The sequence below is a fragment of the Brachionichthys hirsutus genome, chromosome 7 (assembly GCF_040956055.1).
Source record: "Brachionichthys hirsutus isolate HB-005 chromosome 7, CSIRO-AGI_Bhir_v1, whole genome shotgun sequence".
Taxonomy (NCBI): Eukaryota; Metazoa; Chordata; class Actinopteri; order Lophiiformes; family Brachionichthyidae; genus Brachionichthys; species Brachionichthys hirsutus.
In genome coordinates, this window is record NC_090903.1 from 13,267,463 (window position 1) to 13,293,013 (window position 25,551).

Below are 25,551 nucleotides of genomic sequence, written 5' to 3' on the forward strand. Positions count from 1 at the left end.
CAGCAACTGGAAATAGAAGAATCACAGACCCAAACACTAATGTATGCATGGGATGCGTTAAAGCTGAAGAAAAGAAAAGAAAAGACAAGAAAAGAAAGCTGGAGTTTTGCGTTTTTTCCATCCTCTGCTTTTTTTGTGCCCTGTAATTCCGAACAGCTCCGGTAGGAGGCGCAAATGATTAAGCATTAATGTGTGTGAGAGGCGAGAGCAGCTCAGTGTGAGACATTAGGCCAAAACTGCAGGATCCAGCAAAGACGAAAACTCCCACGGAAAAGACCCACGCTCGGCAAACTGTACCCGGAACCGCTTTCATGGCGTGACTATAATATTTCCGTGCATGATGTTCATTTTTCCATATATGATTTCACGCCGCTGTAGATTCACTCTGACGTTTCTAATTTTACTCGAGAGATATCAGTCTCATTATTTTTTTTAATGTGATGCTAAAAAAATATATAATTACTCGCAGAAATCTTTCAATCGAAGGCGAAGCGTGTTTCAACATAATTCCAGCCTTTAACACGAAGTCAATCGATGAGTAATTTCTAAATAATCGATATAACAAGGGGCTACACTAAATGCCAACCCACGTTAGTGCAACTTTTAAAATACATCATTAAAACAATTATCCTCGCAACGCGTTAAAACCCAAACGCACAGCGGTAATTCTGAAAGGCGATACGCACGAATTTCGTAAAAGTTTGCGCCGCAGCAGCAGCGACACAAAACAGAGAGAGAGAGAGAGAGAGAGAGAGAGACTCGGGCTTTGCAGATCCCGACACGTTCGCGCGCAGAGCTGCGGGGCTGCGTAAAGTTTGACCTCCGTTTGACTCCACGGGCTGCCAGATACTCCTTGTTTCTGAAAACAGAAACAAGCAGAGACGCAGGCGGCGGCGCTAAAGGCTCGGACAGCGCGCCTCCGGGTCGCTCTTAAAATGATCTTCAACTCCAAAGCTCCAAAAAAATGAAGATTACAATACGCGTTGTTTATTATCAGCGCGCACGCGCGTGTTTGACTTGGGGGCGTTTTAGTGAACTAGCACAAAGCGTTCAACTTTGTTTGCGTCTCCAAACAGCGCAGGTCTCAGCGCGCCTCCTCCATTTGTTCCTTGGGGTCATCCGGCGGATCCAAATGCATTCCCGCTGATTTCACTGACGCGTCGTCGCAACGCGGATTCAAAAGAAAGGACGTTATTGGCCCCTCTGCTGCCTTTCAAGGTGCCAAAACGCGCTGACCCTCAGGAAGGAGCAAATCCACGAGAGAAAGTGGACCTCCAGTTACCCCCCTTTTTCAGACGCTAATTAGAGTAGCGTAATTGCTTTATAATGCATTTGTGGTGACTTTACAATGGTCAGGTGCTGATGGGTCTCCTTTCATGTTAATTTAGCTTTGCTTTTTCTCTCTCTCTCTCAATGACCCTCTAAAGTTTTAGTGCGTTTGATGTATAATCCGGTTTACGCGCCACTAAATCCACACATTTGGCTAGAAAACGGTTTAATCGGGGGATTCTCCTATAATTAAAAAAAAACTAACTTTCCTTCAAGAAAATATCTCAGCTAAAAAAAAAAGGAAAAACAAACAAGCTTTAAAATGTATTTTATTTTAGGTCTACTGTAAAAGTAAAAATAAAAATAAAATGACTCACCAATGAATCCCTGATTTATACCCGAGGAGCGGTTTATTTGTAGATCCGGTATCTGCGCGTTAAACTCCGCTCCCCCTGCGCGGCTTCTCGCCTTCTCTGCTATCCGAACCCCCCCTCAGAGCCTCACCGGTCAGACTGCACGACCCTTTGATCGTCATTTCATGTCCCCTCGGATCCCATCGGTCCGTTTTTACTTCAGGACTCATCCTCGAAATGTGTGAAGCCGCATTATCATGTTATGACACCGTTTCTGGCACCGGGGGGCAGATGATCGATGACTCCACGCACTGGACTGTGGGGGGGGGGGGGGGGGGGGGGAACCGACGTCACGAACCGACGTCGGTTTGTTGGTCTGAGAATTAAATAAAACGTTGCGTAAACGCGTCGCCGCTGATGAGTCTGTTGTCATTTCTGCGAATGAAAACTATAACAGGTCCAGTTTTTGTGCTCCGTAATTCCACCTGAAATATATCATAACAAATATGAAAAGTTCTTAATTTAATACTTGAGAATTAAAAAGAAATAAATACATTTCAGTACTTTCTGCAGAAGAATGAACGAGATAAAGTAATAGAATCCGGGTTACCGAGCAGCCACAGAGTCTGTCTTCCAATTCAGCTCGAATCTCAAAATAAAATCTCAGTCTAATCAATATTTGAGCAAACTTTGTTCAAACTCTGCACGACAAACTCCCACGAAGCTCCCACGAAGCTCCCACGGCTCATTATCAAGAGAGAATTCAACAGAGAAGGAAAGTTGACAACGTGACTGTTTAATTATGTTTGATTTGGGAACAGTCGAAGTGTGTATTTACAAGAAAGTAATTATGTGTGTGCGCGCGCGTGTGCGTGTGAGAGAGAGCGAGCTCTGCATTAGTTATTCTCTCTTTTACTGAATTTAAAACCGACACCGGCTGACGGAAAACGCAAAGCGCGTGTTTTCTATATTCGCGAGCGACGCTCTGTTTTGCGCCTTCTTTACAAACGCGGCCTAAAACCAATCAATCATCCGCAGATCGATCATGTGGGGAACCAATAGGGGGGCTCACATCCCTTTGCCTCTCTGCCATTGGACAGCGCGACCAGACTGGAGCGACCCATTCGGCGCTGCTGTGGGGGGGAGAACGACGGACGACACGAAACGCATAAAAGATGCTTTTTTAATTTACACCGTCGAGTATTGAAGGTTTGCGTTCTCAGGCAAACCGGTAATGATTTGTATTTTACCTTTTTTGTGTGTGTTGGCGTGGAATAATCACGCTGTCGTCTCACGGCAGACCATCAATGTATAATAAATAACCACGAATCAGTGGAGAAAGTTGGATTTATCTGAGATCTGTGTGTTTGTCCATCCTGAAGCGCCTTTACGCGACAACAGAAGTAGATTTTGAGCGACCAGAGGCAGCAGATCCCGCAGAAGCATCTCCTTCTAAAACTATTTCGTCTCAATCCAAACGCAAACTGTTCCAGCCATCGTTTAATCCACGCACTAGAAAAAAACATGCGAGAACAGAGTTAAAAAAATAATCATGAAAATGTTTTACAAGCAGAAAGACGTGGACGCTGCGCGCGTCGAAGCCGGAACGCAGACATGTCGGAGTCTAAAAACGCTCCAGCCTGAATGATAAAGTCTATTTGCGCGTTGCGCGTTGCGTGTTGCGCGTTGCGTGTTCCATCCCCTCGTTGTTTCGGCTCCCGGTGCGTCTCGCTGGGCTCCCCCCCCCCCCTCCTCTCCGCACGACTTGCTGCAGCCCGGTTGCGCTGCGTAAAGACGCGACCCGTTATGGCCACCACTACTTCCGGGTTTCAGCAGTCTGGTCCAGATCCTGCGCTCCTCCTCAGCTTAACACACACACACACACATCCATTGTACACAAACGGACAGGCGGCTCACACACGCGCGCGCGCGCGCATACACGCATCGATCGTGGCTCCTTTAAGAAAGCCTAAGCCAGAATTATCACCCCACCTCCTCTTGATCTCCTCGAGACGCTTTTGCATAAGAAAATCAAGCCGGGAGTCGAGAGTGATCAAAGAAAACGCGCGGAGAGCTGCTCCGTTTTTTAGCCGAGGCTGTGGCGGTGCCGATCCCGTGCGTGGAGACGCGCGTCGGACCATCATTCATCCGGTACTTTTGACAAGTCCTCGCGTTGCGGCTGACAGGCAGAGTGGCAAAAACAGCAACAAAGCCATGAGAGTCGCCAGCTTCCTTTGAGGGGCTGTTTTATTTTCACCCTGGTTTTTGGGAACGGAGCCTTGGCGCTGCTGCCCCCGCGGATAGCCGAGGACCGGACTCGTCGCGCCGGGGCTGAACTTGCGCACAAAGCCGGGCTTGGCTTTCCGGTACCGGGATTTTGGCTGAAACATCTCCCCGTTTATTTGGATTTTCTTTCTTCAGCTCATCTCCACCCTGGCCTCGGAGGGGATTTACCTCAACTGAACGGACGAGCAGGGAGTCGGGAGGGTTATGGCGCAACGGGTACGTAGGGCAACCCCCCCCCGCTCCAGTAAAAGTTTCTCCAAGTCCGCTGCGCCTTCACGCAATCCTGCACTGTAACGTGGCTTCATGGCACAAAAACGCGCATGGACTCGCACTCGCGGCGAAAGTTTCTCCTCTGACACCATTTCGCACGTTCGCTCTCCTTTTGCTCCACGAACCGGCCCACCGAGAGGCACTGGACGCGTGACTGTGTGTTTTTTATTTATTTTTTAGATTAGTTATGACAGGCCAGTTACTGGAAGCGAAATGGGGGAGGGCATAGAGGCAAAAACAAATCTCCACATTTTCCCTCCGACTGTTCTGTGAAGTGGAGCAAAACTAAAATCTTTTTTTTTCTTCCTCCCATCGCCGTTTCATCTTCATCGCTCGGATTTACGCGGCGGACATGCCAGGGAGACCGTTTTTTAGTCATGAGGTGATGAGAAGCGTCTGTGATCGATACAGTCCGGCGAAGCTTCGGGGGGGGGGGGGGGGGGGGGCTGGGATCTGTTCACGGACAGTGTGAACGCAAATGGGTTCGCAGCTCGGTTTGGCTTATGAGCCGCGCACCACGCTGCGGGGCTCGAACCTCCCGAGGTTGAAAATGCGATCATGCTTCCCCGGGACTTGTTTTGTCACTTCTCAGGAAGCATGATCAATAATTCAAACCTCCTCCTTCAACCAGACCAACAAGCAGGAATACTAGAATGACCAGTTCTGTGTTAAAAAGCTAACAAAGTTCGAATATTCACGCTCCGGTTGAACCCCGTCTGAGAAGCACAACACGCGTTTGTACTAATCACAGTGTTTGATGCGTAATAACGCGCTGCACCATTACGAGCCTTTAAAATGAGGGGAAAAGCTGCAAGTAAAAAGTTTAACGTGTTTGTGTTTGCGTTTAAAACCCAATTACTGCCTACATGGTCGTAAAAATACTCAAAAGCACTGCTGTAGTTCGACTTTATTCAACATGTATAATTATTTCACTAATAAATAAGCTCCAAATGTCACCGTGAATAAATTGTGAGCAAAAGTAGCTTTCACTTCAGGGCAAACGCTGCACTGCAAATTCGGTTCTCAAAGTTTCCTTTTAAAAATAATTAAACTGCAGCTTGACATTAGTGTTCTTCTTATGCACGCGTTGGTGGTGAGAGAGATAAACGTGAACGTGAACTTTGATAATTCATTGTTTACATCTGATATTTTGGTTTGTAGGTGAAAGGTTCTACTTTAAATCACTTTGATCTCTGACTTGCGTTTGACGCGCTCTTGTGTTTTTAACTGTCGCCCTCCAGTACGACGACTTACCCCACTACGGGATGGACGGGGTGGGCATCCCGACCACGATGTACGGCGACCCGCACGGCGCCCGCTCCATGCAGGCGGTGCATCTCAACCACGGGCCCCAGCTGCACTCCCACCAGTACCCGCACACCGCCCACACCAACACCATGCCCCCCAGCATGGGCTCCTCTGTTAACGACGCTCTCAAGAGAGATAAAGACGCTATATACGGGTAGGTGCAAGCCCCCCCGGTCCACTGGGGAACACGCTCTCTGGTGCATCCAGGCCCGGAGGGGGGGGGGGGGGGGCGGTCGGGGTGGGATAGTGGGTGCAGGGTCGGGACCGCCAGAGGAAAACACGAGGCTCAAAAGCCTGGATCGTCCGCGCGTCTTGCGAAGTGTTCCAGCTGGAGCCCGAACTTCTGCAGAGGCGCTGGGAGAGAGAGAGCGACTGCATCCTGCTTTTTTGTCTTTATTTTTATACAGTTGGGTTAATTAAAATATATATATACCTTTGAAGTCAAACATATTTCTACCCTGACGCGTTTCTGCTGGACAAACAATTAAACTAACAATAGGCCCAGTTTACGCACTCATCCATGTCCTGCTGTCTAAAAAAATAATTAGACTCTTGTGATAATAATGAGACAGAATCACTTTATTAAAAAATAAATCTCTGTATTTTTCTTAGAATCCAGCTTGATTAGTTATATTAAAGTTTAAATTATAATTATAAGCAAAATTATTTTCTTCACACTTTTAACTATTTTAATTAATTATGTTTGTGTGTGTGTGTGTAAAATTAAAAATATGTCAGTTAAAGGACATATTTAATAATAATAATAATAATAATAATATTAGAGCATTACGCACATAGTTAAACTTTAGACTGCAAAACAAATGTGCGCGCATTCAGTCTTCTTCCGCTCCAGACGTTTTGTTGCCCAGAGATCCAAACGCATGACTTTGTTTGACTTGCTCTGAAGCTTTTATGCCATTAGACGCACCTAGATTTAACGTCAGGGTGTGTATCTGATCCTTCCCCGAGCCTCTGCGTGTAGAACGTAATCGCAGCGGCTGCAGCTGCAGTCCCTGCGTTGGGGAGCCGGGGAAGATGGCTGGCTCAATCCAACCTGGAACCGTTCTCTCCGGTGACGTTTGCTATTGTGTGTGTGTGTGTGTTCCCATGCAGGCACCCCCTGTTCCCCTTGCTTGCACTGATTTTTGAGAAATGTGAACTAGCGACGTGCACCCCCAGAGAGCCCGGGGTGGCAGGAGGAGACGTCTGCTCGTCAGAGTCGTTCAATGAAGACATAGCAGTGTTCGCAAAACAGGTCAGGAAAGTTTGACACTTATTTTATTTTTATTTTATTTTTACATCTGCATGCTGCAGGGCTGCTGGAGCTCTGACGTTTGTGTGAGAGTTAATTCTGCAGGAAGAAAAAAATAAAACGACACTAGTGATCCAATAAGGGTTACGTGTCTGCTGTGTTCAACGTTTTGGCATGTTTAGAATCTAAAGTATATTCCATATTGACGTGTTGTTGTTGGGGTTTTTTTGTTGCTTTTTTAGATTCGGGCAGAAAAACCTTTATTTTCATCAAATCCAGAATTGGATAATCTGGTAAGATTATTCTATTTATTTATATTTTTTTGCAAATGTTCTGTATTGTATTGAGTCTTGTGCGCCTGTTTATTGGCGGCCTGTACAGATGTGTCCAAAGCAGAATTGGAGTTGATGCTCGTCTTTTCTTTTTTGGGGGAGTTGTTTGATATTCCGGTGGCTCCCGGCTGTATCTGTGTCTGCTGTTAACAGACAGCTGTCAAAACCTTTAAACTCTGCCTGGAAACTTATTTTTTTTGTATTTTTATATGTGATATAATATGTGAGGTAATAATCTAAATAATAAATATCTATCTCGTCTTTTACATTTTCAGATGATTCAAGCCATTCAAGTTTTACGATTTCATCTTCTGGAGCTAGAGAAGGTAAAAAAAAAAAAACGTTCTCCTCTGTTTTCTGTGCCACTTCAAAACGTTTGATTGTATTTATTTTTTTTGGGGGGGGGGGGGGGGGGGGGGGTGAAAAATGTGTTTTTTCCAGTCAGTTATAATTAGCGTCAAAATCAATCACGGAGCATTTTCTCTTCCGCGTTTAATCACGACGCAAGCTGTTCCAGACGCAGCGACTGCAACGGAGTCCGGCTCTCCCTCGCGTTTTAATGAAGTTTAATATTGGCAAGAAATTACAAGCAAGGTGAAACACTGAAGCGAACTTTGACTTTTCTTTTAGAAATGATTATTTGTGGATGGCAAAAGGCCCCAGGCAGCCATCTGTGGAAGGGGCGAGGAGGGGGGGGGGGTGTGTGTGTGTGTGTGTGTAAAACTCTGATTTGTCTCGGTATCAGATGGACTCCTGTAGCTTCTGCTGTCAACTTTAAACTTATATATTCTGAGGAATCATTTTCAGCTTCCTCTGCGCTCCGTCGCGTCTTTCTGGTGAGGCGGGCGGAACTTCTGACCCCCCCCCCCCCCCATGCTGGGCACCTATAAATAAACCCTTTACTTGTCTGCGTAGGTCCCATCGTGTGAAAACGTTTATTCCCGGGCGGCGGGATGCGCCGCGCATTGGCAAAGATAATGTCCGAGATGTAAACCTTAAATGCCAGTCGGGCGCGTCACCCTGTCTAATGGCCGCTACCCGGGGCTCCCGTGATGCATTTAACGTGCGCGCTGAGTGCGCGGTAGCCCCTGAGCCCTCTTGTCACCGCCAATTTTCGAAGATATCTCTATTTTGAGAAGAGAGGAAAAATAAAGTTACTGATCGGGACGGGGCGGCGCGCTGACACCGCGGCGCTGCAGAGGAGCGGCAATCCGCTATTTCAGTCCTTAGAAGTTCGAATCGCGGTTTAATGATATTTGAAAATAAACTTTCTAGAAGAATTGAGGTTTTTTTGATCAGATTATTCAGTGATCGCGCAGTCGTGCGTCAGGACGCCTCGAGATGAGCGATAATTGCTGCCTTTAAAATAAAATAGATAAAATACGATAAAAATAAAAAAAGGTACGTGTACGCGCGCAGGGTGTTGTGTTATGCGTATACCACATTTCTCTGATGATGTAACTTTTGCATGTGTGTGTGTGTGTGCGTGCGTGCGCGCGCGCTTCGCCTGTCTCCTCTCTCTCTTTAGGTACACGAGCTGTGTGATAATTTCTGTCACCGGTACATCAGCTGCTTGAAAGGCAAAATGCCCATCGACTTGGTCATAGACGACAGAGAGGGGGGGTCCAAATCAGACAGCGAGGAAATCACAAGATCTGCGGCCCTTGATCAGGTAGGCTCTCCCTGTGTGTGTGTGTGCGTGCGTGCGTGCGTGTGTGTTCTCCCTGCTGGCTATTTAGCTATTCTGGGTCACTTCTCCGCTGCGCTGTTATTTGCATATGATTAAGGTCGTTTTGCCTTCCCTCCATCGGAATGAGAGAATATTCTGAATAATGTTGCTATTATCGGCCCATTAAGGCCTGAACTCGGAACCGACCTGGGAAGATGAGCACGAAAAAGCATCGCCATAAACTCGACCTGTTTCATGTCGATTTTAATTTAGTGCTTCTCTCCAATTTTGCTCTCCTCTTGGTCGCTTTTGCACCAAAACGCAACGTTCCCAGCGCGCCCGGGGAGGGAGCAGCAGCTATAGGCTGCAGACTCGTGGTATAGGTGCCTCGGTTTCTCCACTGTGGAGTTCACGGTTCGTTGCTCGTCTTGTCAGTGTTTTTCCTTAGACATGAGTGCACATTGCTTATCGGGACCCCTCCTTCCCTCTCCTTTATTTCGCTCAGAGCGCACAGATCTACCCACCAATAAGAAGGTTTATACGTGGACGCTGTAGAGGCAGTAGGCATTAAAGGTAGATTAGGGAGTGTTTCCTTTTGTGCCCATATCAGAGATAACCACAGCCTTCATTATGTGCTCCACTGACTGTTGCAACTCCGGGGACATTGTAGTGTGCGCACAGGCATGACCCTAATGGTCCACGCACTGCCATTAAATAATGATAACAGCAACCGATGATTAAAATTATGCAAATCTGGATTTGTCGACCATTAATAGCTGGAGTCATTATAGGGTTGCAGGCTCTGCGACCATGTCTCAGTAAGTAAGACTCTCGAGTGGAGAGCAGCGGCTGCATGGACACCGATGAGGGAGAAGAAATCAAGTGTCCAAATTAAAGGGATTAGTTGGATTGTCCGACATAAAAAGTAATGAAGCGATGAGGATAAATAATTTAAATCCACGGACTTCCATCTGGTTGAGTGGCTGGTCTCAGGCAGCCACCGGCTTTTATGTTCTGTGCTGAATGGCAGGACTGGGAACGACTGGGGCCCGGCCCGAGAAGACCCCCACGCCGCCGTGCACACACGCTCCTCCATCCCAGGACCCTTATGGCTGATTATGGAAATGAGAAAGATCAACCGGAAGATAATACTTCATTTAATCCAGAAACAGAATTAAATAACGCTTGTACATTTAAGTGTCTCTTTGAGGGCTTTGTTGTATTGTCGAGGGGGTTTCAGATGTCAAAATGTCTTTCTTCTTTTTTTAGATATAGGTCAGATCGTGGAATTAAGCTTTATGTTATAGAGCAATGGCGTCTGTTCAAACCCTTGGGTTTCTAGGTATATGAAGAAGACGATGCTGCGCTTCAGGCGCTGATGCGGATCTTTAATTGACTCTAAGATGAAGACACGGCCTATTTTAACATAATGATGGTCTCTCTAGTCTGCATGCAGCGGATTTTAGGGCACTACCACATAAACGCATGTTTCCAATGATATGACTGAATGGCTTAAATAACCCAGAGGCAGAGCTGTCAACAAACACAAGAAAAACTTCCTAACATGTCTGTAATAGATGAGGAATGGTCTGATGTTCCACAAGGATTACACAGAGACTGTCCACAGCGGGTTGCATATCCCTCACTGCTCAATACTTGCATTGTCAGCCTAATAGCAGCACACTTGTGGCTTAATATACATTTTTTGTCATCTATTTTTACGTGACATCTTATCTGCAGTTCTTCGGCAGTGACATCCTGAACGAATTTGCGTCGTGTGTGCATTATCTCTTTCCATATGTATTTTTAATATATGCCCCCCCCCCCCCCCCTCCCCCGGGCATAAAGTTCAAGTGAACTGAAAAAAAAAAGAAATGCTGAAAATTCGCACAAAAGAACAATGTTAACAAGATGGAGAAAGCAGGCTCATTTATTCATAAACCAATTTAGCAGAGGAGGAAAAAATGTCAGAGGAAAAAAGGAGACTTTGAATTTATTAAACTCAACAACGCAACGATGCTGACTTTCCTGCTGCCTTGTGCCCCCCTTTGCGTCAGAACCGTGATTTTCTGCGTGCTCCTTACATGCCTTCACGCTGTCTTGTGCTGCAAGGCGAGTGTGGCGGGAACGCTCAAAAGAACCCAGAGCGTAGCTGAGAGGTGAAAAAGTCACAGAGGCTCTGCGCTGCTTGTGAATGCGGTCCAGCCAGTTTGTGCATGTGTGTCACTTTGTGTAGGTAGGTGTGTGCATAAGTGCAAATGTGCACAGGCTGCATGTGTGGATCTGTCTGGGAGTGCATGTATGGGCTATGTGTGTGTGTGTGTGTTTGTATGTATGTATACTGTTGAATGCATGTGTGTTGAGAATGGCCTGATAAATGTACCACCCCCCCTCCCCCCCCTCCCCCCAGGTGCTATGTGAGTGGAGTGACTGGTTAGCACCAGTTGGACTTTCTTAACCCTTTCCCTGCCACTCTCCGGAGAGTTTCCAGTTGCATACCTGCTTTGAGCTCGGCTGTAAATAAATGTCAAAAGGCCGCATTATTCTTGGTGAAATGAATGAATTGTGCGAGCACCTCGCGTCGGCCTTCCTGTTGTTGCGGAATGCGGCAGCGTTCGCTCTGCACACATCTGCACCTTAGCCTTAAGAAGCAGGGAGGTATTGCCACACCATTGTACATCATTTGCACCGTTGTCTCTAATTGCACAGGGACCACAGGGAGGGGCACAGCAATTTGCTAATGAACTCAAGGGCCCAGGCTCTTTGCTGTAGAGCATAACATCACTAATAGTGCTGAGGACTCACTCCAGGTCTCAAGAGCTTGTCTTCTAGATTGAGCCATGCAGGCTGAAGTGGGGCTGGAAATAATTGAACACTCCCTTAAAAAGTATTCCTCGCCTGCCCTTTTTGCCGGCGAGCCTTCGAAGATGTTGAGCGTTCAGACGCATTTCGACTTTTTCGCTGCTGATGAATTCATATACAAAGAATGTGGAACGTCCCGCAACCTGAAAAAAACACACATTTAGAAAACAATTTGCTTTTTACATTTGGCACAGTCTTACCTAAACAAACCCCGGCTGTATGAGCGCAGTGTTGTGGTCACTGCCCAAGAATTTGCTCTTGATAGCGCTTTCCGTTCCCAGCTATTGGCGCTGTTATGCCATACAAGTGGCGGTTTCCAGGTCAGTGAGACCCAACGGTGTTGGTTTAGGTAACTCTGGCAGTCAAAGAGTGACCCTTGCTGCCCCTGCCTTCCCCCTCCAACTCAATGGAAACCCTGACCACCGGGGTCAGCCACTATTTTCCTAATCAGTACGCCGCTATCGCTAATCTATCCGCTTCTCGTTGAAGTATGGATCGAGTTTCACCCGACTCTAAATGCACGGCCCTTCTCTCCCGTGCATTCCCTCCCTCTCCTACAGTGGCACGCTGCTGGTCTCAATACAAATGTTTGAATCTTTGTGGTGATTGTTGGTAACAGCGGCTTTTGTCGCTGAATAGAGGAGAGGTTTGACCCCCCGATCCCCCTCTTACCCCTCTACACTCCCCTCTTCCCCTGATCTCCCCCCTTTTTTCTCTCCATTGGGCAGTGAATGCAGGTCGGCTGTTAAGGATTCAACAAGTGATACAAAGAGTGCGACCACGTGACTCGTGTGTTTCTTAGCCTCTTTATCATTGTGGCGGAATAGCAAGTAGGGGTGATTCTGGTTAAGCAAATCAAGGCCAGCGTGACTTCAAAGCAGAGGAGAACTTCTTGCATACTTTCTGAGAGTTTTATCCACTGGTTTATTTATTTATTATTGTACTTTTTTGTTTGTTATTTTCAGATTTATGAGTTTGGTGAATTTGTGCAGTATTTAGGTGTTTTCTTTATCTTTAGCTTGTTTTTGCGATACTTCTGATGGGCGGCCATGTCTGTCCTTGAGGCCTGCTGTGGTTTCTTTGGCTAAGTAAACAATAACCTGGCTTAACACATGTGTACTTAGCTAATGGAAAGTTCCTCTCCCCCCTTAACCCCCCTGTGAGCCTCTGACAATGGCCACCGTCACAAACAGCCCGTCTCCAAGGGATCCACTGAGAAACATCCCGGCGTGGCAGCTTCGAGTCAAGCTAGGCTAGGCTAATGAAGAAACCACAGAAGAAAAAAAAAACCTATGTCATTGAGAAATCAGGCCGGCTCTCTGAGCCACGGCTGAATAAAAAAAAGGAATAAGCTTTGTTTGGAGTTTGCTAGTTTGGAGGCCGGAGCACTCGAGTTAATGATTTTGTTTGGTTTTCAGCTCACAGAGTGCAAACAGGGAGGCTGTAGCAAGAACTGAAGTGGAAGAGGCCACAGAGACAGAAAATCAGTTTGTCGGTTTCCACCAGTGTCGTCTAAATGGACTTGAAAGCGCTGGTAATTATCTTAAACATGTAATTATCTCTGGTTGCCTCGATGAGGTTAACCCACTGGTTTTAAAAAGCCAATTGGAGAGTACCTGACGGCTATTCAACGTAGCGTACCTACTCAAGAGACCAAATCCAGTTCTCCCTCTCACCCCCTTCAGCAATTATAATGTTATTTCTTCTTTCTTTGTCTATTGTGGGGAGTTAGGGAGGAAGGGGAATGCTGAGCAGAGTGGGAGGGATGGGGGTGTCTTTTGCTTTCTCCCTCCCTCCCGTTTCTTTTTTTTTTTTTTTTTGCACCACGCATACCATTATCAGCCCCCTTTTTTTTCCTCGTTTTGGAGGCACTAATATTGCAACGAGGGGAGGAGAGGGGTGGAGAGAGCAGGGAAGGCGGAGGTAGTTGGGCGAATACTTGCCTGGCCGGTAATCAAGGACACAGATCCTGCTTTATCTAGTCACAGTGGAAAACAAAGTAAACTGGATTTCACAATGGCCGGCCTTTCAGCCGCCGCCGCCGCCGCTGACGGCTTCTCCACCGGAGTGTGTGTCTGGAATTATTCTGCGGCAGCACACGGCGTTCCTGCCGATTCCAACTTGGTGAAGCGGCGTTGTTGCAAAGGTCAAAAATAGTGTTAAAGAAAACAACTGCTGAGAACAGACGCACCAATGCATTCTGGGGAATGGAGTAACCAACTGTCATATTTGATTCAGATGCACCGCCACTGAAGAGAGTATGTGTGTGGGGCTATTTGGATATTCACGCTCTGCAGCGTTAAGTATGCACATACGATTATTCCTGCACAGGGTGAAAGTAAATATACATATCATCAAAAAGATATTTCTGAGAGAGGAATGATGGGAGGGCAGGGAGAACAAAGCGCAACAACGTTAACCATTTTCTTTATTATTGCAAATGAATTGGCACGGCAACATTCCCTGCTTGAATGCTGGTATGATATGGAACCTGGCACAGCGAGAACGCGAAGCCCTCCCTCCCTCCCTGCATCTTAGATGGAGCACAATGAGAATGCGTTGGATTGGAATGCCTCGCCGATCATGGTGGAATCCGAATTTCCAGCAAGGAAAATCTTTTCATGGTGAATTAGTGTGGTGGAGGGAAGAAAAATGGTAATAATATATATATAAAAAATAAAAGGTATGGCTCAGAAACAGGGTTCTCTTAAGAACTTTAGCTAAAGCTAGGCAGAATAGAATGTGGAAAATTTAATTTACTAAACAATTAGGCATTGAATTAATCTACACCCTGTATCAGTGTGTGTGTGTGAGAGAGAGAGAGAGAGAGAGACTATGCCAGCTCATTAAAGGGATGGGATAAATGAAGTGTGTAGCTGTTTTTCCAGCTTTCTGTTTACACATCTATTCATCCTGTGATGGTGGACCCCCCCACGTTGTGTTGCCGGAGCAGGGTGTGTGTGTGTGTGTGTGTGTTTTGTTGCTTTGTGTCTTGTGGTGAAGGTGTGCGCTATATTTTAAAAGGGACTATGGGTATGGTGGTTCTGTCATGTATTTGCACATACTTCACCGGTGTGTGCATGTAAAAAAACATAAAAGGTTGTTGGTGTGTGTGTGTGTGTGTTCATGCATTCTGTGTGACCTGTGAGCACTGGTATGTGCGTCCGTTGTGGGTTGTGTGATCTCAGCCGTGTGTGTATTAATTGCGTGTTAGATCAGTGCCGGCCCAGTTCCATCCAAGGGCGGCATGTGATTATAAATAAATTCCCCGTCCCCGCGGAGATGCCACCAGGTCCTATCTCTGGCCCGCCCCCTTTCCCATGGGGCCTCACTGGCCAGCTCCCAGCAGGCAAAGCGCTCTTTTGTTCAATTACAGCTAATGCAGGTGTTTGCCATTCCCCCCTCCACTTTCTAATTATATTTTCAAGAGAAATCTCTTCCAGAATTGCAAGGAAAAGAAAAAAGGAACATGTCCATTTTGTCAGCTGGGGCACTTGGATTTTTTAATGCTTGCCACTCATCCCCGGGGTACTGTACTATTCTTTTCACAGAGCTCTGAATAAACAAGTTTCTGCTCATTTTTAAAAGCCGCACATTTGGAGGAGTGTTAACTGTATGCATGCTGAGCATGTGGTCTGGATTACCTCACTTCTGATGTTTTCTGGAGTTGCTCGGTCATGCACGGGTGTTTCATTTTTCAATGTTCTACAGTCTGCAAAAAAACCCAAAACATTTTGTAAGAAGTGGGAAAAAAAAGGAGTTCATGGTATCTCATCCTTGAGAAGCTCAACTTTTATCTACCTGATCTCCATTCATGTCATGCCTTCGTGCAGTCGCGCTGCTCTTTAATTGCAAAGCCCAATTTAGAAAACAGTCATTTTATTGTCCACATAAAAACTGTATTATAATTTCGTAGTCCAGGAACATCAAACGGACTCTAATCGGGCCCAAATGTGATACATTTGCTGACTTGCATATTATATTTTATACCATTTACATTTTAGACCATTTGCAAACCCTGTGTGGTGAATTCATGTCTACTTCTTTTACAGTTTGAAGCAACACTCTAAATCCTTCTTGCAGAGACAGCGCTGCCTGCAGTATCCCAATTGAAACCAGTTGTTCCCCAGTGCAGTGCTTCTCTTCCCTCTTCCTCTGTGTGGGTTTCTACCGCTCATTTGGTGGCGTCGCCCTTAAAGCCTAACGCAAACACCACATTGGCCCTTGATATCTGCCTCATTTGACTTTAGAGATGGGCTCACCCGGGCAGCAGAGTGTGTGTTCAGTTTGTCTGATATCTTCTGCGTGTGGTGAGACATTGTTTTTCCGTTGTGCTTCTATTTTGAAATCTCTTATCAGCCCTTAACTCTAATGTTGCTGTTTGGAGACGCTGTGTGGATTCAGTGACGCCTCATTTGTCTTTACAGTCTTAAAGCCGGCTTCGGTTCGGGTCTCCGATGCCACACATGTTTTTTCTTTCATTCAGTGTTTGAGTAGAAAAGGCTGTGGGAAAACGTCTGCATATTTGGTTATGTCTGTGTTCTGGCTCTGCCTCCCGGAATGAAACTTAAATCCACATTAGTGTCGATTGGCCATCCAAATTTTTGGGTTTCATTTATGGACAGTTCAGACTATTTATATAAATGGGGCAATGCTTTGAGTTATTTACCTCGCTCCGCTCTGTTCTGCTCGGATGACATCAGTCCCTGGCGCTCGCCGCAGCCTTTCTTAAATTGTAACTGTTTTGTATTTTCATCTGCTAGTGGTTTGAGCCAAATGGGTTGCATGCCTCAGAAAGCTGGGAACTAATACAACATGTTTGCTTGCTATGCGTCGGAGCCGTTCTCTTCGCCGAGCCCCTGTAATCCTCATTCCATATCATCGTTGCGGGGGCTCGGTGCATGGCGGTGCTGAAAGCTGGCGGATGATGAATTGGTAACACTTTACAACAAGGTACACAAAAGCGTGTGTAGTCGCAGAAGACAAGTTACTGCTAGTTAAGCGTAGCTAACAAACGCACATACTGCACTGTGGCGTTGCGTAACCGTATACATCTTACATGAAATCATTTCCAATTTGTTCCTCACATGTTCCTTATTTAACTGATCATCAACTAATTATGAACTCTGACAAAGTGCACGTGCAAAACTTTAACGCCAAGAAAAGCAAGAATCGCAGCAACAGCTGGAAACTAGCACTTAGTTTTTATTCGTTCCCTCGGAAGTCAAATTCTGGGGACCTCATTGGAGATTTTTACGGATGAATTTTCTTTTTTTCTCTTTTTGTGTAATTTCAGAAACGTCATTATAAAATCAACAGAACTGATTACTGAGGGGAACAGTGTGACGTCATATTAACTGACCTGCCTTTCCCTCAATGACAGACTTCCTGGAATAGAGATCACGATGACACGGCGTCCACGCGCTCCGGAGGAACGCCGGGACCATCCAGCGGCGGACACACATCGCACAGCGGCGACAACAGCAGCGAACAGGGTAAGGGTCCCCTATTATCATTAGTGAGGCGGAGGATAAGGAGTTTGTCTGCGTTTCACATTACATCAAACACCAGAGAAGCATTTATGTGTCCCTGCTTGTTCCTGAAGACGATCCGAAGGGAAATGGCATTTTTGTAAAGGCTCAAAGAGAGGTTAGAAGTCAGCTGTGATAGGCCCGTTCAGGCCCTGGGCAGCATCTACCCATCTCAAGGGCACTGACACAGGGCAGACGCTGTGTGACAGATGGGAGCCTATCATAGCGGAGCCTGCAGAACGGCGTACGTCTTCGGCTGACTCCTCCTCTCACGCTGCATTCCTATCGCGTGCACTTTGCTCTAAATCTGAGCTGTAATTATACATCAGCTGTTATTGAACTCCTTCCTCTTTCTCATTTGCTCCCAACACGTTGGGGATCCACGCAACAGTTCCCTGTCGTCATAGGAACCCCTTGTCATAAGATGGCGATGCTGATTTTCGTATCTTGCCGTTGTTGCGCGCACCTGTTTGAGGAGATCCGAGATCCGAGCGGTTGTATTTAGTTTTCATTCATGCTGTCTTAAGTTAGACACGCAACTCTGCCGAGGCTTGGATGTATGCGTGTGTGTGTGTGTGTGTGTGTGTGTCAGCAGTGGGAGAAGGGCTTGGTGTTGCGATGAAGCACCACTACAAACAAACTGTCGGCAAAAAAAGCAGCTTCATATATTATTGAAGGCCATGTCAAGGCGAGCAGTTTGTCGGGTTGCCAGCGCCAGGAGGCAGAGCGCCGCCGTGCCTTCCCCTCCAACGAGCAGCCATTTATATAGTCAACACACTCCGTCTGTCTTTGTCTGTCTGTCTGTCTTACGGTCTCATCCGCTCTTTTTTCTGTCTGGCTCACGTTTTGTTTTCTTCCATACTCATCATTAATGCTCTCCGGAGGAGCTGAAGGACTGAGAGGTGAGACTCAGGTGGAGATATAAATAGAAGTTAGATGTGGAATAGGAGAACAGACAATAAAGGAGTGGAGTAACAGTGGAAAAAAGGGAGGACAAAGCAACAGTGTGCAGGTTTGTGTGTGTCTCTGTGTGTGCGTGTGCGTGTGTGTGTGTGAGAGACTCTACCTCTGATGACTAATGGTCGAGGGCAGCCAGCAGAGATCTGATTGGTCGCTCTAATGAGCGTCCTCCGTGTCGCGTTTGGGCTCCTGCTTCTGCGACCTTTGCCCTATATTGACCAAACTGACAGTTCATTTTTCACATCTTTCCAATTATAGGCCCGCCTTCTCTCTGCCTCCTCTCGTTTCTCCATCCTCTCGACTCTCCGGCGTTTGTAGGTTTTTGTTTGTTGTTGAAGTTCATTAGATGGTAAATTGTGCAGTAGCGTTTGTATACAGGCTCAGGCTGGGCATATATGTACCTATAGATATACACACATACAGTGTGTGTGTTTGCGTGTGTGTGTGTGCGTGTGTTACTTAAATGTGATGCTTGCACTGCATGTAGGGTTTGTTTACCTCCAGTTGTATTTTTGAGTTTTGTTATCATACGTGTTTTACAGAGCCTGGTGAATATTTTATACGCCCAGATTAATTTTATTTCAATATCAACTTGCAATCGCATTTTCAACACTTTATAATATAATACTGAACAGTGTAAAAGGCCCAAACCCGGACCAGCGGAGGTTTCTATTGCATCATATTAACACACACACGTGTGGGATTGCTTTGTGTGTGCGTTGTTCATGTTCACACACACACACACACACACACACAGCGTAGAGCACGAGGACGCGATGGAGACGGTAAATACCGGAGGACATCTTGGATGTGTTTCTGGTTTATATGGGTTAAAGCGATCGCTGCCGTGTCACGCCGGCGCCGGCGAACCGAGCGTCAGTCGCTTGATAATCCCAGTAAGATGGTTATTTATCTGTTTGGCACTTTTCTCGCTTTCTCCCCGACACTTCCCCCCCCGCTGTCTCTCCTCCCTGTTTCTGTTTGATCTTTGCATCCTCCCTCTCTTCTCCAGTTTTCCCTTGTCTCCCACCTACTCTTGCGTCTCCCCCTTTCATTTTGCTCTCAGTCACTTTCTAGCGCCTTGTGAACCCACGTGCTTGTCTCCCTCTCCTCCCTATTTCTCTCGCATGCCTCCCACTCGCTCTAAAACACTACCTTTGTTTATCCTTCTTCTTATCCCTTCCTTTCACCTCTTTGTTCCCTTTGTTCTCTACATCTTCCCCATCCGTCTCTCCTGCCTTTTCTCTTTTCCTTTGTTGTCATATTATCATCTCTTCCCTAATCTTTCCTCTCTGTGCTGGCTTTTGCTCTTCATCCTTCTCTCCTGCTTTCTCTTTTCTCCTTTGCCATCCTTCCCTTTCTCGGTTGTTTCGTCGTGTTTTCCATCTACCGTTCTTTCACATTTCATTCTTGTTTTTCCACCCCACTTTCTCCTCTCCTCTACCTTTTACAGATTGCTTTCACTCTGACCTTTTCCTCCATCCCTCTCCTCCACTTCTTTCTCATCCCCGTTGCTTGTACAGCTACACAGCTAAAGGCCATCTTTCCCTCCTTTGGTCTGTCTCTTAGCTCTCTTTAAACTTAGTTCTCCTCAATCAAGCCTCTTTCTTTCCTTCCACACTTCATCCTGCTTTCTGTCTCCCTGTAATCTCTCTTTGTTTGTCTGGCATGTAGCCTCCTTCCCTCCATCCTGCATCACCAGCATATGGAAGCAGCTCAGAGGATGCTGCTTTGGTGAAGAGCCTTGAACTAACCTCCTCCAGTCTTTTCGGCTACTTTCTGAGGCTATTCCGGGGAGAAAGTCATGCTTCCCATCTTCAATTGGAAACATAGCATTCCCTCCTGCCGATCAGGAGGAGGAGCTGCAGGATGTATGCAGAGGCCTCACGCTTACATAAGATCAGCATCCTCCACTTGCTGGACTGATTGCCTGTGAAGATGGCTTTTATAAAATATTATCAATCTGATGATGTGATTTGAAGAAACAACATGTTTATTGACGCCCCCTGAACCGTCATCAACAATTTGTGTGCTGTGAATTTTGGAAAACAACAACTTATTTTTGCATGCGGTGACAATTCTCGCATGCTGAGTTTATAATGATGAGTGTTCTTGCATTGACCACAGTGCTGCTGGTGGTTATTTTGTTTGGGCTGAATTCCATTGGCTCTTAGAAGAAGAAGAAGAATGGATGGGAAATCACATTTGTTTTGCACATGTCATTAAAATAAATCCTGGGTGTCTCCTCTTGCACAAAAAAGAGCAGACAATGAAAAGCAAGCTTCTTATTTTTCAAAACGAGGAGAGTCGGAGCGCGGCCCTGCGGTTCATTAGTCTCTCTCTATTAGCCCAGCTGTTTGCTAGCTAGCTCCTACCAATATGCCCCTTTGTTTAATACCCAGAAGCCCTTTGGTGAAGACTGCTTGAAGCTGCCGTTGCCTTGGATCGGGCCTTTCTGTTAAGAGTAATGCTTGAAGGGCAGTCAAAAAGCCAACAGATCATACGTGCCTGTGATGGAGGGGAGGGGTCCCTCATGGACATGAGCGGGCCTTTTCCCCTAGTATAAAGCACTTCTCTCTGCCTGTGATTTTGTAAGGACCCCCCTTGGCTTCTCTGAGGGGGGGGGGGGGGGGGCTGGCATAGGAGGGAAGCTGAATAACATTCAGGCAGTGAATCAGGCAGCTGCAGCGATGCAGATGTGCGACCGATCAGAGTTTTGGTCCTGTTTTGGAGAGCTCCAGGGTTTCCCTCTCCCTTTGTCAGAAGCATTCAGGGAGAAAGACGATGACTGGCGATATTAGATATGTATCACCGACCACCCAGAACTACAGCGCGACGCGCCAAGGCAAATAGCTCCTCGTGTTGGCGTCTGCAGACATTTGTAGTTTTTCGTTTGGTGGTCTGATATCAATCTCTGGCTCTTCTTGGCTGGTGAAGTTGAGAGAACGCAAGTTCGATGCTGATATCACAAGACCCTCGGTTCCCTGATGGCGGGAGAGCCAACGCGATCCGTCGCTAGTTCCAATCCCACGTGGGATCATCTTGATGCAGGACTTGCCACTTGGATTGAGGATCTGGCTCTAAAAGCATTTGAAGAGTGAGCTCCGCCCCTTCCATTCCAAACCACTGTACATAACCGCGACTCTCCACGAAGCTCCATCGATCCGGCTGGAATATTCCCGATGTTGTCATCCTTCCATCCATCCACGCTCTGACCTCTGTGCCCCTCCAACAAGGTCAGGCCACAGAGGATCTGTTGCTTTCTCTCTCTCCTCATTGGCCAATCTCCAGGGCAGGGGCGAGCAAATGGGGACACGGACAGGGGTGCCAGGCAACCAGCAGCCAGATCCGGCTCGGCCAATCACTCGGCTTCACGTGGCCCTTTCAAAGTCACCGATTAATTGGTCCGATTGTCCAGTAGACTGGAAGGGAGAACTGTGAGCGTCTGTGTGGGGTGTGCGTTCCCCTCTCCGAACAGCCTTCCTCCCCCCCGGTTGACTTTTTTCCTCTAACAATAGTTAAAGACTCACTGTATGAAGAATGAATGCAATTGAATAAGATAGTTCACTTAAAGTATTAGGAAAAGCTTTATCTTATTGATTATCTTCGGTCGAGGATTTCCGAAGCTGCAGTCTGTAGGTTGGATTATAAAAGAAGAAGCGGCGCTCAGTTTTTTTTCTGTAGGTTGTCTAGGCGTTGCCGAGATGTTACAGGAAGATCCTCGGTTTGGTAATTGTTTTACCGGTCTCCAGCTTGCCTGGTAATCTGTTTAAGCGCGAGGATCTGCGGATAGATAAAAGGTGCGCGGTTCCCTTGATTAGTCTGCAGACACAAACGAAAACTTCCCTTTGATTTCCTCGGAGCATGAACACAGAGGAAGATCAGAGGGGAAGAAGACCAAGGAGACGCAGCAGCGACTTGTGATGAGTGTGTCAAGTACCGCTCACTGTTTAGTAGTATTCACTCCATCGGTACAGAAGAACTGTGGCCGTCTCGCCGTACAGCTAACCATGTGTCCCTGTAGTGGGTCCACGGTAAGGAGCGTGTTAGCATGTGTGTGTTCAAGACCTACCGGAGCACCTGTGAGCACAGGTTCCAGTTCACACGCAGTTTATGAAAATCAATATTTGAAAAGCATAAACGGTAATTGCATCTGAAAACACTTTGAGAAATTATCCAACAAACACTCAGTGCCGCCGGCATGAATGTTTATTCAGCAGCAACAGGATTTAGGGCATCTCAAACATCACTATCTGCCCTCCTACGTGGGAAAAGAGATGTTTGACTTCTTCTCGCCCATCCAATCACGCCCTTCCTCTCCGAGATACGGTTTTCGGGACGCGACACGCGAGCCAACATCTTGCGACTCGCCTTGCGGACAGTGATAGCCCACGATGGCTTTTTATTGCCTCGTAGGCAATAAGCAAACTCTGAGTGACCCCAGCTCGGCTGTCTTGAAAAGAGGAAATTGTATCAGGTTCCCACAGCGTGGGGCCCGTTTGGTTTTAGGATTAAAGATGGTGTCGCCGGGCTGCTGGGGTCGAATGGAAGAAAACACAAGTAAACAAAGTTACTTCCTCCTCTCCTCTCCTCTCCTCTCCTCTTTGCACTAACTTCTGTTTTATTGGCGAATGACTCGTTGTGAAAAGGTAATAGTCATAAACCTACATTTGATAGCGTGTCAGAGGTTATTTGACTGTTTGATTTATATTTTGTTTGTAGCTGAGTTTGTGCACACATTATTAAATGAGCTTCTATTTGCTCATATAGTCTCTTTAAGTCTCTTTTTTAACTCTCTGCGAGGACATTCATTTTCAACTTTAAGCACGTTCCCTCTTTGTCTTTGCTTCTTTAGACCCTCCTCTGTCGCTGCCTGTCGTTTACATGTTTGCTTGACTGAAGACATGCAGCCTCAACCTTTTAAAAATGCCCCGTGTGCACAATTTACATGACATACATATTAATTCATGACACGTACGCACAAGAGACGCTCTCTCCCTCCCTTTCTCTCCCTTCCCCTACATGCCTCATTCAGGAAGTCGTTCAAATGAAACCATCCGATCCTTAATGCCTCTTATTTCTTACATAATTGGCTGCGTTGCCTTTTATTGTCACTATTTCACCACCATGCAGCCTCTTGGATCATGCCGTTTAGTTTGCTAGTGCTCCAAGGAAGGAGTGACACTTGAGAAAAGAAAGAAAGAAGAGGTTCTACTTCATTTACTCCAGCGAGAGAAAGTGGGAGGGAAATATATCTTTAGCTCGCATGTTATAATTGTGGCGCACTAATGATGTAGACACATTCTCACTGTCTGTTTACAGGAAGCGCTCTTCTTTAATTTGTGAGTGGCGTCAAAGCCAGATGCCTATATCTAATTACTGGTGTTTGCTAAAAGATACTATTTACACACACTTGTTGCCTTGTAGAGGTCTCTTGTGTGTCGGAGAGGGGAGACGGCGATGAGAAAAGTCGAACATGTAAACACGGTAAAGACCGTCTTTCACTCCTCCGTGCAAAAAGAGAACAAAATGACGAGGCGGGTTTGTTTCCGCACACTTTTTAAACATGACTTTTATTTTTGTCATCCGATATCCACAAATCTGAGATCTTGTTTGAAGAGTGTCGACTGAAGACTCCATTCAGGTTTATTTCTGTATGAAGCACCATAATTTGGTCGTGTTCGGAGAGGAGAGGCCACTTACTGGATATCTTCCTCTGGAAGGAAATTCCTCAGCTTTGATTTGCAAATGTAAACAAGTTAAAATGTGGTCGTGGATATGTCACGCCGCTGAAAAGGATAGAAAGTTCACTTTGCGATGTAATTTGTGTTTTTGCGATGTACAGCCGTGTGTCACAGCGTGGCGACACATTTGGAAGAAGCCGCTAGGTTCTGCTCCTGTGTGTGTGTGTGTGTGTTTAAAATTCTCCTCCAAATAGCCTAGAATAACACACACACTCGGACAGAAATGTCCCGGTAATCATGTTCATAGGGAACCACAATGACTCATCGCTGATGTGTCATAACACGCTACATCTGGCCAATAAAACAACCTTCAACTCTCTCCTAATTTTGTCATCACTTCCTCCTGCCACTGACTGCGCCTCCTTACTCCCCTCCCTTCGAGGAGGGGAATGAGGTCAGGGTCCAGGAGGCGTCTGATCAGACCCATGTCAACTTTTCAGGGACCCCCACCCCATCCCGACAGATGATAATTTCAAACCTTGACCGACTTTCCCGCAAGGAATACGTAATATTTTTAAAGTGCTTATTCAGACGGGGGTGAGAGATTGTCGTTTGGTAGAATGACAAGCGAGCAGGAGGGAACGGGGTGGGGGGGAGGGGGCAAAGAGGCAGGGCATTAACACTTTGTTCGGTGAAGAAGCATTGTTTGGCCCCTTGGCACACACGAGAACACACACAAATAAGCAAACCTCACACACACACATGCAAACACAGTGCACCAACGTTTATTTAAGCTTTGATAAAGAGATTAGTCCCATCATCCTACGCTCTTAAGCGAGCCGAGGGGGTCCGTGTTCAGGAAATCCTGGCTTTCCTGACACATGGGCTTAGAGAGGAACCTGGTTTCAGCCTCGCTTAAATGGTAGAATACAATCCCTAATGGTGCAATTAACATTCAAATGGAGGGTGGCCCGGTTAGATCGGTGCATTTGGGAAACAGGTATGGAAGGGAGGCGGACGGGATAGAGAGGGGGCGGAGCCGTGGTGCCAGCTGGGCTGTGTGTTTTTCTTTTTTGCTTTATTATTAGACCTATCACAGTGTTGGGAGTTCAGCTTATAGCTATAAACAGCAAAGTGCTAAGTTTAGCTTCCAAAGAGGATAAGGATAAATAGCTTGCTGCCAGTTTGCCATATGTTCCCCTGACGATAATATTGTGTTGAGGACTATTTCCACCCCGACACACAAACACACTCTCGTATCTGTTGTTTCAGCAGCAGTTCTGGCACAGGCTGTCTTTATCTCAACATGTACATATTTCCAAAAGGTCTTTTTCAGAGTCATTTTCATCCACTCTAACTTCCAGCTGCAAGGTAACACTTGGCCTCTTCTGTAATATTCTACAACTTGGTTTATATTCCCACTTGTAAATGTGAGCTCTTTAGAGGAATAAAAATGAGTCTCTCCTTCTCCTTGCCCGTCAATATAAATGCATGATTCACATGAAAACGCAACACACACTCACAGAGCCACTCTCCATTATTCTCTCCCTCTCTCTCCCTCAAATTGAAATAATTCAATTTATGGACACAGTTCCAGACCTCCCTAGCTAAAACCATTATGCATGGAGCCCACCCCCCCCAAACTACCCCACCACCCTTCCCTGACAAAAGAACGGGAGAATTTACCAGCCGGCTCTCCAAACAACACCCACACAAAGCCAATTTCATGCCAGGAAAACACCAGCAGAAGCACCAGTTTTAGACAAAACCAGCAT

General features: G+C 46.4%; 1 protein-coding gene across 1 annotated transcript in view; it reads left to right on the plus strand.

Annotated features, from left to right (window-relative positions):
* The first annotated feature begins 5,407 nt into the window (after positions 1-5,407).
* The window catches only part of meis1b (Meis homeobox 1 b), a 62,325-nt gene continuing 42,181 nt past the window's right edge, over positions 5,408-25,551 (plus strand). Inside the window, exons 1-6 of the mRNA XM_068740942.1 lie at positions 5,408-5,640; positions 6,600-6,741; positions 6,981-7,031; positions 7,346-7,396; positions 8,599-8,742; positions 16,985-17,096. Coding sequence (XP_068597043.1) covers positions 5,444-5,640; positions 6,600-6,741; positions 6,981-7,031; positions 7,346-7,396; positions 8,599-8,742; positions 16,985-17,096 — 697 coding nt within the window. The 5' untranslated portion in view covers positions 5,408-5,443. The remainder of the gene's footprint in view (positions 5,641-6,599; positions 6,742-6,980; positions 7,032-7,345; positions 7,397-8,598; positions 8,743-16,984; positions 17,097-25,551) is intronic.